General features: G+C 38.3%; 1 protein-coding gene across 1 annotated transcript in view; it reads left to right on the forward strand.

The window, feature by feature from the left end:
* Positions 1 to 13727, forward strand: part of pns (pinstripe) — a 508843-nt gene that overhangs the window by 201371 nt on the left and 293745 nt on the right. Inside the window, exons 10-11 of the mRNA XM_067136728.2 lie at positions 12792 to 13003; positions 13135 to 13362. Of these exons, the coding sequence (XP_066992829.2) occupies positions 12792 to 13003; positions 13135 to 13362 (440 nt within the window). The remainder of the gene's footprint in view (positions 1 to 12791; positions 13004 to 13134; positions 13363 to 13727) is intronic.

Raw genomic sequence — 13727 nt, forward strand, 5'->3', positions numbered from 1 at the left:
GGTAATGATGAAGTTGTCCTCTGAATATTTAATAAACATGAAACTTCCATTTGAATTCTTTCCCACACCTTCTTTGAAGATGGTTACTGCTCAGTGTGTACAGTCTCTACCAACCAGGGCATCAGAATTCTCTTCAAAGGATTTTTTTTTTTTTTTTTTCAGAGCGAGATCTATGTATTAAGACTCCATCCGGTTAACTGTAGAAGTCTTCTTTCTGGTCATCATCTGACGTTGGATCATATGTACTGATTACAGTAGCTTGTTGGTTATTATTACGCTTGAGGCGGAATTATCACGGGTCTTTCACTACTCTGAGTGATCAACAAATTCATTCCTTATTGTAAATCCAACTCTTTGAATATTGACTTTATTTCTTTATTTCCCTTTCCGAAAGGTGTAACTGCCACTATTACTTTGTGCCTGAAAAAGAACATTTTATTTAATCAAAATAAAAAGGTGTTACTTTTCATAACCCTGCCTTATAGTACTGTATGATGCTACTTGTAATGGAAACCACATATTTGACTTTGTCATTGTCCGTTTCCTAGAAATGCTGGTCACCAAGGAACCTTTTAGATGCTAGGCCACGTGAAAGTCATTTGAGTCTTAAGTATGAACTGTTGAGGGAATGTTGAATTTATTCTTAGACAAATGTTTTAATACTTAATATGTGGTTGCAGTCTGTCCTGAAACACTGTAATGAAACCCAAGACTACAAACTTTTGTTCTAATTAACATAGCAATATTCTTTTTGTCTCATTGATTTTGGTAAGTAGGCGAGAATTTAATAAGCAAAACTTCATATATGTTTAAATAATATTGTGCACATCAGCTTGGATTTCTACATGAATTCATCTTTGATGATGATGATGATGATGATGATGATGATGATGATGATGATGATGATGATGATGATTATGTGTCCTTTCCAGTGGCGGCCGGTGGACTCTTAGGTTGAGGGGTCGGGGGGGGCACAGTACTTTTTTCCCCACACCTCTTTCTTGACAACTTTGATGGAAAAGAGAAGAGCAAATTGAGTTTTTTAAATATTAAATTAAAAGTATCACATTAATAATGTTTTTGACACGGGTCTTCAGGCTATCCTTATCAGCTGTGTTTGCCATTTGGATATAAAATGATGATTACATTTAAAGGATACTATCACTGAGGATCTGATGTGAAAATTACATATATACGGAATTAGTCAAGCTTTATTTGCCGAACCCACAGGTATACAGGCAAGAATGAAAGGGCATACAAAAATGTGCACTTCATTCATTGTTATGCCCATCAGTTGAACGTGATTATCGAGCACTAAGCAACCCAAAACAAGCAAGTGAAAGATTTAAAAAAATAGTAATTTAGAAAGGTTTTCCAAGTTTTTCTCCAAATCTTCCGAATGGACAGTGGTACTATGAGATTGTTTAGAAATAGATCCCAAAATATTCCGCTACTAGATGGAATTTTAGGACACGATGCGTAAGGAGTATCTTTGGCTACAAAAATGAACTGGATAAGTGCCTAGAAAAGATTTTGGATGACAGTAATGATTGCTCTGGTTCTACAGTACATACGTTCAACATGCTGCTCAAGGTTTCAAATTGAAGTGGGAGTCTCAATCTGAAGTCATACTACGATCCTCATATGACCAATTAAAGTTCTTTGGACTGAGCTCGATAGCTGCAGTCGCTTAAGTGTGGCCAGTATCCAGTATTCGGGAGATAGTAGGTTCGAACCCCACTATCGGCAGCCCTGAAGATGGTTTTCCGTGGTTTCCCATTTTCACACCAGGCAAATGCTGGGGCTGTACCTTAATTGAGGCCACGACCACTTCCTTCCCACTCCTAGCCCCTTCCTGTCCCATCGTCGCCACAAGACCTATCTGTGTCGGTGCGATGTCAAGCAACTAGCAAAAAAAAACTTCTTTGGAACCACCTAATTCAAGTGAACAAGTGTCAACTCATATTGACAACATAAAAAAATAGTATAGATTTCACTTAACCTGGACATACACAGGCTGGACATTACATAATAACTTACCGGGCGAGTTGGCCGTGCGCGTAGAGGCGCGCGGCTGTGAGCTTGCATCCGGGAGATAGTAGGTTCGAATCCCACTATCGGCAGCCCTGAAGATGGTTTTCCGTGGTTTCCCATTTTCACACCAGGCAAATGCTGGGGCTGTACCTTAATTAAGGCCACGGACGCTTCCTTCCAACTCCTAGGCCTTTCCTATCCCATCGTCGCCATAAGACATATCTGTGTCGGTGCGACGTAAAGCCCTTGGCAAAAAAAAAAAAAAAAAACATAATAACTTTACAATGGAATTGTCAAAAATTTTATGAATTTTATACTGTGGCATTTCAGTTGTACCATAATTTTACCTCATTTCATGCATCATTGTCGTTACTAGTGACGTGTTTTATAATGTGTTTTAAAATGTGTTTTAGGTTGCTTTAGGTACGTATATGGAATTGTTCAATTTACATCTAGGGCTGATGATGGGATATTACGTATGCTGAAACTAGTACTCTTATGACAATTTGATTGACTCACAATAAAATATTATTGTATTGAATAGGTGGACATTTGAAAACCTTAATTTACTCTAATCCCACTTCAATACGGAACACAATGAAATTTATAACTATTAGTTGTTCTGGTTCTCTCCGAAAAATCTTGTCACACATCAATTGAAGGCACGCAGAATACATTGAGTCTAAAAGCTCGTTCTGTATAGTTTTAGACAGTCCCAGAAAAACGTGATTGTTAGTTTTGCCATGTGCTCAGATTCGGATGAATCAGTTTTGTGTCCTCGTAGTACGAACTCAAGTTTTCCACAAAACTTAATGCAATCAATCAGTTTGAGTATGTAAAGGTTTTTTGATACGTCTTCATTGAACTGTTTCATTTTCAACTTGCATACTGTCTAACTGGCACCTTACCAGCATCACAAACTCGGTATTATTTTTTATATGCTTTTCACTAGATTTCTGCTTTTTACTTTTTCATTCAAGTGTTTTAGGTCCGTAACACCAGTTAACACGTTCCGTGCGGTTCGGGTCACCATGTGCCCCAAAACATGTTACTCTTCTCCGTCGGCGCAAACTTCCCAGAATTGCGAAGTAAGTAACTACGTCCTAGTTACGAATTTCCGTTAACTAATGGCAACCTAGTGTTCCAATTGAAGTAAAGGATCGAGGCATACTGCTAGTTTTGATCAGCCCACCGGTGACCCGAAGGAAGTTTTTTTCATCTTCCATTCATATCGCTTCGGGTCACCCTGACTCCCGACTCTTGTCTGACCTATATTTTTACTCGGGAATCGCTTAGCGCGGTTACGGTGAATGAAGCCTAGAGTGTTGCTTCCCGCAGATGGTAGATTGTTGTTTAAGGAGTAACCCTTCTGATATCTGCTTTCTACATTGCCTATAGAGGTTACTGGAGTAGTTATTGATATATTTATTATCTTCCGAATTGAATATTCACAAGCAATTTCACGTCCTTTTTAGGTATGGAGCTTTCACATTCTGACACACCGATGGTACGGAAAAGAAAGAGGGTTAGGACAGTACTGGGGTAGGCTTATATCACGTTCCGTGCGGTTCGGGCCACCATGTGCCCCGAAATATGTTACTCTTATCCGTCGGTGCGAACTTCTCAGAATTGCGAAGTGAGTAACTACGTCCTAGTTACGAATTTCCGTTAACTAATCGACAACATATTGTTCCAATGGAAGTAAAGGATCGAGGCATACTGCTAGTTCTGATCGGCCCACCGGTGACCCAGTTATTTCCGGGGTCATTTCTGTTTCACGCAATTGTTGAATCGGAACACTGTGGCACAGGTAAATACGCTGGAATGTTTCCTCAACAATAACGCACACAACAAGTGCACATGCATGGTTTAGGATGTCATACTAGGGAGTAAACAAAGTCAAATTCGTCAGGTCACCGGTGACCCGAACCGATAATATCTAAAGGCAGCATCGGGTCACCGGTGGGCCGATACGACGTAACATTAAGTCATTGAAATTCACTGCCGCAGGGAACGTGTTAATGTCCACACAAGATCACCAGAATTCATAGCCAAACACGTGTAGCAGAAGAACACGTTTCTTACCTCGCTTGCATGCTTTTACAATGTGTGATTGAATTTTGTGGTATACCAGCTTTACTTTTGCTAGGATTCTGAACCTGTATAATATTTAAGTCAGTTTTCGGAAATCCTAGCCTTTCCAGTTCTAATCTACTGTCAAAAGAGACTGCCACTCTTTAAAATAGCGCGTGCATAATTAATTTTCAAAACAGGAATAATTAACCACCCTAAGATGTAGCATGGTTAGAATAAGTATGAAAATTGAAAAAGATTAGACATTTAAGACTTAAGCACTCTGCCGGGCTGAGTGGCTCAGACGGTTGACGCGCTGGCCTTCTGACCCCAACTTGGCAGGTTCGATCCTGGCTCAGTCCGGTGGTATTTGAAGGTGCTCAAATACGTAAGCCTTGTGTCGGTAGATTTACTGGCATGTAAAAGAACTCCTGCAGGACTAAATTGCGGCACCTCGGCGTCTCTGAAAACTAAAAGTATTTAGTGGGACGTAAAGCAAATAACATTAATTATTATCTTAAGCACTGTGAGTATAACTCACCAGTTTCAACTCCAGAACCCAGCATTATTATTATTATTATTATTATTATTATTATTATTATTATTATTATTATTATTATTATTATTATTATTATTATTATTATTATTATTATTATTATTATTATTCGCAGATAAAGAAATCGTGAAGATATCACTATCAACACAACCAGTTTCAAATCACAACCGCACCGGTAAATTAACACACATTACTTTTAAAGCTTAATAGCATACAGAATAATCACCACGAAGCACGAACATAAAGACAGATAACAACCAAAGAGTACATCTACGGACCAGGACCACCACTCAGTCAAGTCTTCTGAGTGAAAACGAACTTGCTTACTGCTGTCAACCCTCAGGAAATGCAAGATGCAAACCAGAGGCCCATGTTACTTCGTCTTTGCAATTTGAATCAATATTCCTGGTCTCACATATTACATTTCATTGTGATTCTTATTATTTTTTGTCTCCAAATATAATTCATAATAGAACAAACAAGGTCATGAATTATTACTGCATTTTATTATATGCAGCCATGGAGATATGGCTGGCGTATGCTCGTAGAGGGGTTTGTGAAGACACCTTTGCTCCTACGGACTCTGCCCAGCTTAAAGCCTCTTTCTGCACTCTTTGTCACTCTGAAACCATTCACCAGTGTGCTTCCCCCAATGTCTCACCCCCTTACCTTCACTACATCATTAGACGGAAGCTTGAGAGTCCGTGACACCGTATCTTCAACCTAAAAAATTAAAATAGTAATGCTGGCTTTACGTCCCACTACTTTTACAGTTTTCAGAAATGTGGAGGTGCTGGAATTTAGTCCCATGAAGGTTCTCTTACGTGCCAGTAAATCTACTGACGCGAGGCTGACGTATTTGAGCACCTTCAAATACCACCGGATTCAGTCAGGATCGGACCTGTTGAATTGGGTTCAAAGGGCCAGCGCCTCAACCGTCTGAGCCACTCAGCCCAGCTTTTATGCTTTTGTCCCTTTATTTCTGTAATCCCTTTCCATTCTCTTTATCGTGTAGTCAACAGCATTGTATTACCCTTTTTTATGCTGATTTTCATTCAGTAATTTACTCAACATGTCAAGTTGCCCTTGTACCTACTCTCTGTTTGCACCTCACACCATAGTATCACCTGCAAACAGCATTATCTTCAGCCCCCTGCCCCCATACTTTACCTTTGCTTCCTTTACAGCTTCATCCATAACTATTATAAATAACAGTGTTGCCAGCACAGTTCCTTGTCGTAGTCCAGTTTCATTCCAAAAGCCATGAACCTAGCTTTCGTAGCAGAGGGAGAGGTGATACTCCTATGTAGCATGTTTCAGGTGGCAGATAGGGGTGTCCTAATCGGCTTGCTGGTGGACTTGAGTGAAATAAAATAGCTCTCGCGGACCAAACACACAACCCCCTGTGGGTGGGGGGACGCAGACGAAGAATACACCTGTGGTATCCCCTGCCTATTGTAATAGGCGACTAAAAGGGGCGACCAAGGGATGATCACATTAGAACCATGAAACTACTTGTGCTTAGTGCCACCATGTGAGGAACACCATGGATCTGCATTACCAATGAGTAGTGCCTTCATGTGAGGAACACCACATTTCTGTGGTTAGTAAGGTCTACGATCGTGTGTATTCCACCGAACCAGGAGAGCGGGCATTCGGCTGTGCAAACTAATGTCTATGTGCCATAACGTTGTACTGGAATGTGTCAGTTCCCCTGGGTTCAGAATAGATCTGCGCTACCTATGAGTAGTACCACTGTACAAGAAACACCATGGGTGTATGTTACCTGTGATTAGTACGACTATGTGAGAAAAACCACGGGTTTGGCTGGCGCCTGTGGTAAGTACCACTGTGTGTAAACCATGGGTGTGCGTTACCTGAAAGTAGTTCCATTATGTGACGAATACCATGGGTTTGCATTACCTGTGATTGTTACCCGAATGCGTCATACACCGCGGCTCTACTTTGCCTATGATTAGTAGCACTATGTGAGCAACACTATGAGTATACGTTGCCTGTGATCAGTTCCACTTAGTGAGGGACACCACGGGAATATCGGCACCCATGATTAGTCCCACTATGTGCGGAGCACCATGGGTCTGCGTTGCTTGTAAGTAGTACCCTTATGTGCGAAACACCGTGGGTTTGTGTTACCTGTGAGTGATGTCATTGTGTGTGTCATACAATAGGTCTACATTTCCTGTGATTAGTACCACCATCAGAGAAACGCCATGAGTCTACGTTACCTGTGATTAGTCCCACTATAGGAGGAACACCATGCTTCTACCTCCCAGTGATTAGAACCATTATGAGGGACCTTTAAACAACAATCATCATTATCCATCATCATCATCATTCCACAAGCACTCTGCCCACCCCACATGTATCTAGACATTGCTACAACAATTTTTGTACTCTGATTGCATATGCTCTATCATTTTTCTAAATCATCTTGTTGTTGTTGTTGCTTTACTCTCCATACCTTTGCTCTGGGCCCCTTTTGTAATCAAGGAATGTCATCGTCATATATTCTGTATTGCGAATGTTGCGAATACTGAAGATAGTGTTGTAGCCATCTAAATTGTGGTTCAGTGTCTGCAGTTCATAGCTATAGCATAATGCTCACCTACAGGTTGTGAAAGTCTGTATGGATTAGGACGGGCATCGGTATTTCCTTTTGTCATGTCGCAGATTTAAGAAATGGAAATTGCGTGATAATTTACTTAACCTCTGCAGAAAATTATTCAGTTTGTTTATTTATGTTAATTTACCAGAAATAAAAGAAAATATAAATTCAGGTGAGACATTTATGTCATCAATCTCAAGTAGGGTACATAATCCGGGTTACACGTTGTCTTATTAACACAATACAAATGAATCCTTTTGAAAATATCCTGTCATTTCATCTTGATCCTAATAATCCTGGTAACATTGGGGTTTGAATTTACCAAATATAATCATTCAAAGGAATTTTTATGCTGCAAGTTGTATTATTTTATAAAGTGTGAATAGATGAAATAATTATAAATCGAAATTAAGCAATTAAAGGCTTCTAATAACTTTATTCACGATGAGTGAAATGGTAGTTTAGGGGAAGGCCTAAAGTTTAATTCTCAAATATTTATGTTATTAGTGGACCTATCGATAAAGTTATATGAAATTAAATTTCCAATCATCTATGTCTTATACATTTTTACCATACCAGCTATGATAAGTGATATTCATGAATTTGTATTTTTGTTGCCAAGTTCATATCAACGCCTAACCATGAGAAAATGTATAAACAGAATTTAATGAAAATCAATATATAGAGTCGGAGAATAAGAAACTACAATCTAGGCTATAAATTTTATTCACCCTGACTGAAATGGTAGTTCAGGGGGAGGTGCTTAAAATGTAATTTATAAATTCCTATGTTATTGGTCCTATCAAAAAGTACAAAAGTAATAGAGAATACACTTTCCGATCATTTATGTTTCATTAAGTTTTACCATACCAACTATGGTAAGAGTGGTATTTCATAGTCGGAAGATAACTAAATGTGAAGGCTTACAATATCGAAAGCTCATAAAATTGATAAACAATAACATTACATTGACCATTGTTTGTTGTGATATTCTTTGTCTCTTATGCTGCCACTCATCTCCGATAGATGGGATTATTGCTGCGTACCGAGTATAACAGCCTGCCTGAATATTGGCGAGAAATAGGTGGAGAGTTAGATAACTTTCTTCTTTAGCATGCCATCCTCTGGTTTATAAATTTTCTGATGCTGCTGGTATGTAACACACTGGTTCATCATGGTATTACAGCTATTCGATCTCTACTTTGACCCGCTGATTGGAATGATCAGTGTGCACACTTAATGAAATTATAGCAGAGGCGGCTAGTTGTTCTGGCAGTGGAGGGGGAAGGGGGTGGAGCAAGGGAGAGGGCTTGGGATGGGCTGGGGTAGGAGGGAGCATGTCCTTGCAGAGTCTTGGTTGTGTGTTTTTGTTTCTGTTTATTAACTCTCTTTAAATAAATGTGGTTTTTTTAAAGGGAGGGATGGCAGCATTGAAAAGGATGGTTTTTTTATTCTTTTTGTGTTACTTCATTAATACTGAGCTCAATATAGTGGGTTTGAATCCCACTGTCAGCAACCCTGAAGATGGTTTTCCGTGGTTTCCCATTTTCACACCAGGCAAATGCTGATCAATTAAGGCCACGGCCGCTTCCTTCCCACTCCTAGCCTTTTCCTGTCCCATCATCGCCATAAGACCTATCTGTGTCGGTGTGATGTAAAGCAAATTGTTAAAAAAAAAAAAAAAAAAAAAAAGATTAAAATTTCGGTTGGCATATTGATCCATATTGATATAAAATTCCTCCACTGCCACAATAGCTAGCCTGCATCGTACATGAGGCAGTATACTGCACTCTCTCGACAAATATAACGCACTTCATAGACGTTCTCTAACAGAAAAACTATTTTCTTTATTCTATTTAGATAATATGATACTGCGAATTCTCCAATACGGTATATCGCAAATATGAAGGAAGGAACATTTTCACTATCCCACTTCAGATAATGAAGCATTAAACTTATGCCTGTTGCTGACGGTAAAATTTTCTGTCAAATTTTTTGTACAATAATTTAATTTTATAAAATTTATGTTGCTCACGGTCAAATTCAAGTTTTATAAAACCTTTGATTAAACTTTTCATAAAATAGGACGTTCTATTCCGTAAAATTAATTTTATGAAACGAACCAATCAGCGAAGCTGACATCACAATGATGCTGGCGTTACATCGTGAGAAGATTGTGAAGCGCAATTTTAAACAAACACTTCTTTCTAAAATGGCAGGATCTGGGTGGTCTAAGGAAGCTGTTAGTGCTTTACTGACAAATACCAGAAATATCCTTGCTTGTACGAAGTTAAAACGCCACTTTACCACAACAGAAATGCAAGAAGGGAGGCAGAAAACACAATCGCTGAATTCCTAAATGAATGCTGGTCTTCTGACCTCAACTAATTTTCGACCAAGGACAGCATTCCTCTACCTTCTTCTCTTCTTTTCATCCAATCCAGAGTGCAGCGTTTCCTGGCATTTCTTTTCTTCCTTTTTACCACTGTACAAAATATAATTGCAGCTAAAGCACCAAGTTTTGCTTTGTTTGTTGGAACCATACTCTCAAACACACTGTAAGTTGAACAACTGATTGTTGGTTTAAAAGTTTATCGATAGATGGCAGCACATACACATCTTAGTTCAAAAGTGAATTCATAGATGGCCGTCCTGATGCTTCCACGGATTTTATAAAATAATTTTACAATGAGCAACACAACTTGTTTTCACCAAATTTTTCTAAAATGAATTGTACAACAAATTTTATGAAACATTTTACCATAAGCAATAGGCATTAGACAACTTGACTTCGAGCAAATCACATGAAGATTTCTTAACTCATTTTACTCGTCCCTTCAAAACACACAACTCGCACCTGTTTTATTGTAAAATTCGAAGTAAGTTAAAAACATAGACATGTGATACTTAAGAATTAAACTTTTAGAAAACATAGATTTTCTACTGATGCAAGTTCTATAAAAACATAGTACCATTTAAATTAGAAATAAGAAGTTTTTAAAACTTAAAATAAGAGCATTTAACATTGTAATACACAAATCAAAGGAATGTGTGTGTGATTGAACATCAAGATCAGTTACGTGTCATAATGAACTGTTGAACAATTTTAGACTTTTACATTTCTCGTCAAAGTACATTTTAACACTACAGTGTATTCATGTAACTTAGAATTAGTCATCTAAAATTAGGATAAGTTGTGTTTTAACATATGTTATTTTTAAAAAGGGGCAAAACATATCCCATGTTCATAGTTTAATTAGGAAAGAACATGAATCTTATGATTGATTGTATTGAATAGGTGGAATATAACCTACAATAAAATTTCACACATTTAAAATAAGTGATATGTTCCAAGCTGTCAGTGGGGAGATGGCGTGCAATGACATCAGTAGACGAATAAGTTTGAGTGGTGTCTTTAAAAGTAGGAAAGATCACAATATGAAGATAAAGCTGGAATTTAAGAGGACAAATTGGGACAAATATTAGTTTATAGGAATGGGAGTTAGGGATTGGAATAACTTACCAAGGGAGATGTTCAATAAATTTCCATTTTCTTTGCAATCATTTAAGAAAAGGCTAGGAAAACAGATTGGGAATCTGCCACCTGGGCGACTGCCCTAAATGCAGGTCAGAAGTGATTGTTTTGTTTAAATCAGATTGACCTTTCACCAAGGATTGACACCATATATTGATACATTTTATATATCATTACTTTGTCCATTACAAATTATGTACACAGTATTTCTCTGGATGGCACTTAGCGAACTTTCTACCCACTGTATAGTAAATGTAACTAAAAGTCTTTTCAGTTCCCTTAGTAATGAAATGTCGTATGGCTTTTAGTGCCGGGATATCCCAGGATGGGTTCGACTCGCCATGGTGCAGGTCTTTCTATTTGACGCTCGTAGGCGACCTGCGTGCCGTGATGAGGATGAAATGATGATGAAGACAACACGTACACCCAGCCCCCGTGCCATTGAATTTAACCAATTAAGGTTAAAATCGCTGGCCCAGCCGGGAATCGAACCCAGGACCCTCTGAACCGAAGGCCAGTACGCTGACCATTCAGCCAACGAGTCGGACAGTTCCCTTAGTAATAAAGTGGAAATCATCCTCTCACACATCAGTCCTTGATCTTAAATACAATTAATACTTAGCTCGGTTGGGTGATTTCTTCCTTCCTTCTTTCTTCTCTTCTTCTTCCTCCTCCTTTCCTTCCTGAAGCTGCTGTTGCCTCAGACACCTGCTTAACTTGTCAAATGAAGATGCAGATCCTCAGACTCAAACTCCCGCTTCTTTACTCCCTGTCCTGACTCCACTTTGATCTGTGAATAAAGCTTCTCTCCAAGCATGAACCTTGTCACAGTTATGGGACTTTTTCTCGACATGAACTTGACCACAGTTCCAGAACTTCTCCTGATACGATCTACGGAGCGTCTCTCACAATGTGAATACTGTCAAAGCTTCCATGTCTCTCCCCCGTCTGTCCTGAAATTCACGTTCATGCTTATAATATTCAGTCTGTCCTTCTCAAAGTTACCAGCATTCTTACCAAATATCAACACCTACTACTCGATGACTGTGACGTCCTTTAACCTAGGTGGTTCTCGTGACCCTCCTACTACTTCAAGGGTGTTGTCTGTACAAGGTCTGGAAAATATTAGAACAATATTTTTCTATGACGTCAAGTTATTCTGTGGTCTACGTGACGTTTTCTTCCAATGCTTTCGAGAACTATCCCTTAGGGCCTTATGTTGCGTTCTAAGTTTCTGTACTGGCGCCTGCCTGACTGGAGATGTTTCACAATCGTTCATGCATAGCAGTGGACTTCAGTTTCTACTAAGTTTTGCTTTACACTGAATTTTATGTATTAATATGTGAATTATACTCAGATAAAATAATCACTCGCTTGCTCACATCACTAAACATTCAAAACACTATTACTTCTTGTGCTGGGATATATTCTCTTACATCTTAATACAACTCCTTACTCAGAGGTAGCGGATTCGATACTCGCTCGAGTCCAACAAACGACGGAGAGGCGTGTTGTGACCCGCGGTCGTGACAGGGTAACGGGTGGTCAAATGGCATACGTAGGCTCCTTTATAAATGTTATTGTGTAGAAAAGGGGTGTAGTTATGGCTCTTTCATTGTTGCCAGTTTACTGATCACACTTTCGAGATACAGGAGAAGTGTTGGAATTCTTTATTATATTGACTCTCATGCAGATAAAGGATATAAGCCTGATGTGTAATTGTTGTTGTTGTTGTTATTATTATTATTATTATTATTATTATTATTATTATTATTATTATTATTATTATTATTATTATTATTATTATCATCATCATTATTATCATCTTAATCAGGGGATGGAAACTTTTCACATTATGCTGTCAAACTGTTTGGTTAAAGAAAACTGCTTCTCATTTTTGTACCTTATTCTTTCATGTCATTTATCCCATTTATGTCAATTATGAATCAAAATTCTTTATATTTTAGGATAAGGAGCAGTGGCTTAGTAGCAGAGACACTATGCAGAATTTTGACAAGGCAACATTCTTGTCTGACCAGCCAGAACAACATCTTCCTTTCTTATCACGCTTTATTGAAAGTCAAATGTTTGCAACACTCATTGATAACAAAATTATGACTATATGGAGCGAGATTGATCCAAACCTCAGAGTGTTTGATCGAAGAATTCGTCTTCTTAGGTATAATTAACACTTGAGATTTGTATAAAAATATGTATACTTCATGTAATCACATTTGAATTTTTCTTATTAATCTACAAACCTAATAAATCACACAACTTAATTCTTATATTTCTGTTTTATTGATGCAGGAAACGGTTTGGGGAAGGATTGGTTCGCACACCAAGCTATGAACCTTGCACAACAATATGTGATTCTCAGTTACTTTTAGAAAAAAGGTTAGCCACTATAGATGTTGTTGTTACACCCCCACAAGAAGTAATACAACCTTCAACATTGGCACAAGATCCTCCACCTAGAAGTCGAATAACTACTGGCTTTCCCTTACTGGATCCTACACCTTTTAAGGAACTCCATAGGTATGTTTCTACATATAGTTTTTGTTTTATTCTTCAGAAAGAATTTGAAGAAAACAGGAACTGAGGGAGTAGCAATCATTCATTCTACAAATATACACAAAATTTACTACCAGTGTGTGTGCACGTGCATGCTAGTAACTAATTTCTATCATGTGAATGTTGATGTTTAATCTTTTGTTATTCTCATAATGGTATGATTGTTCCTGACTAAAGTTTTCTTTAAAAAGTGGTAACTTTCAAGGTTTATATATGCCATATGAAACAAGAATCTATGCCATGTATGGTTTGGGAGAAATGAATGACAAACTCATTTTACATAGCATAAACAAGCGGTCTCAAACCTAGATCCTTTGAAGGGCTATTTG

The sequence above is a fragment of the Anabrus simplex genome, chromosome 1 (genome assembly GCF_040414725.1).
Source record: "Anabrus simplex isolate iqAnaSimp1 chromosome 1, ASM4041472v1, whole genome shotgun sequence".
Lineage (NCBI taxonomy): Eukaryota > Metazoa > Arthropoda > Insecta > Orthoptera > Tettigoniidae > Anabrus > Anabrus simplex.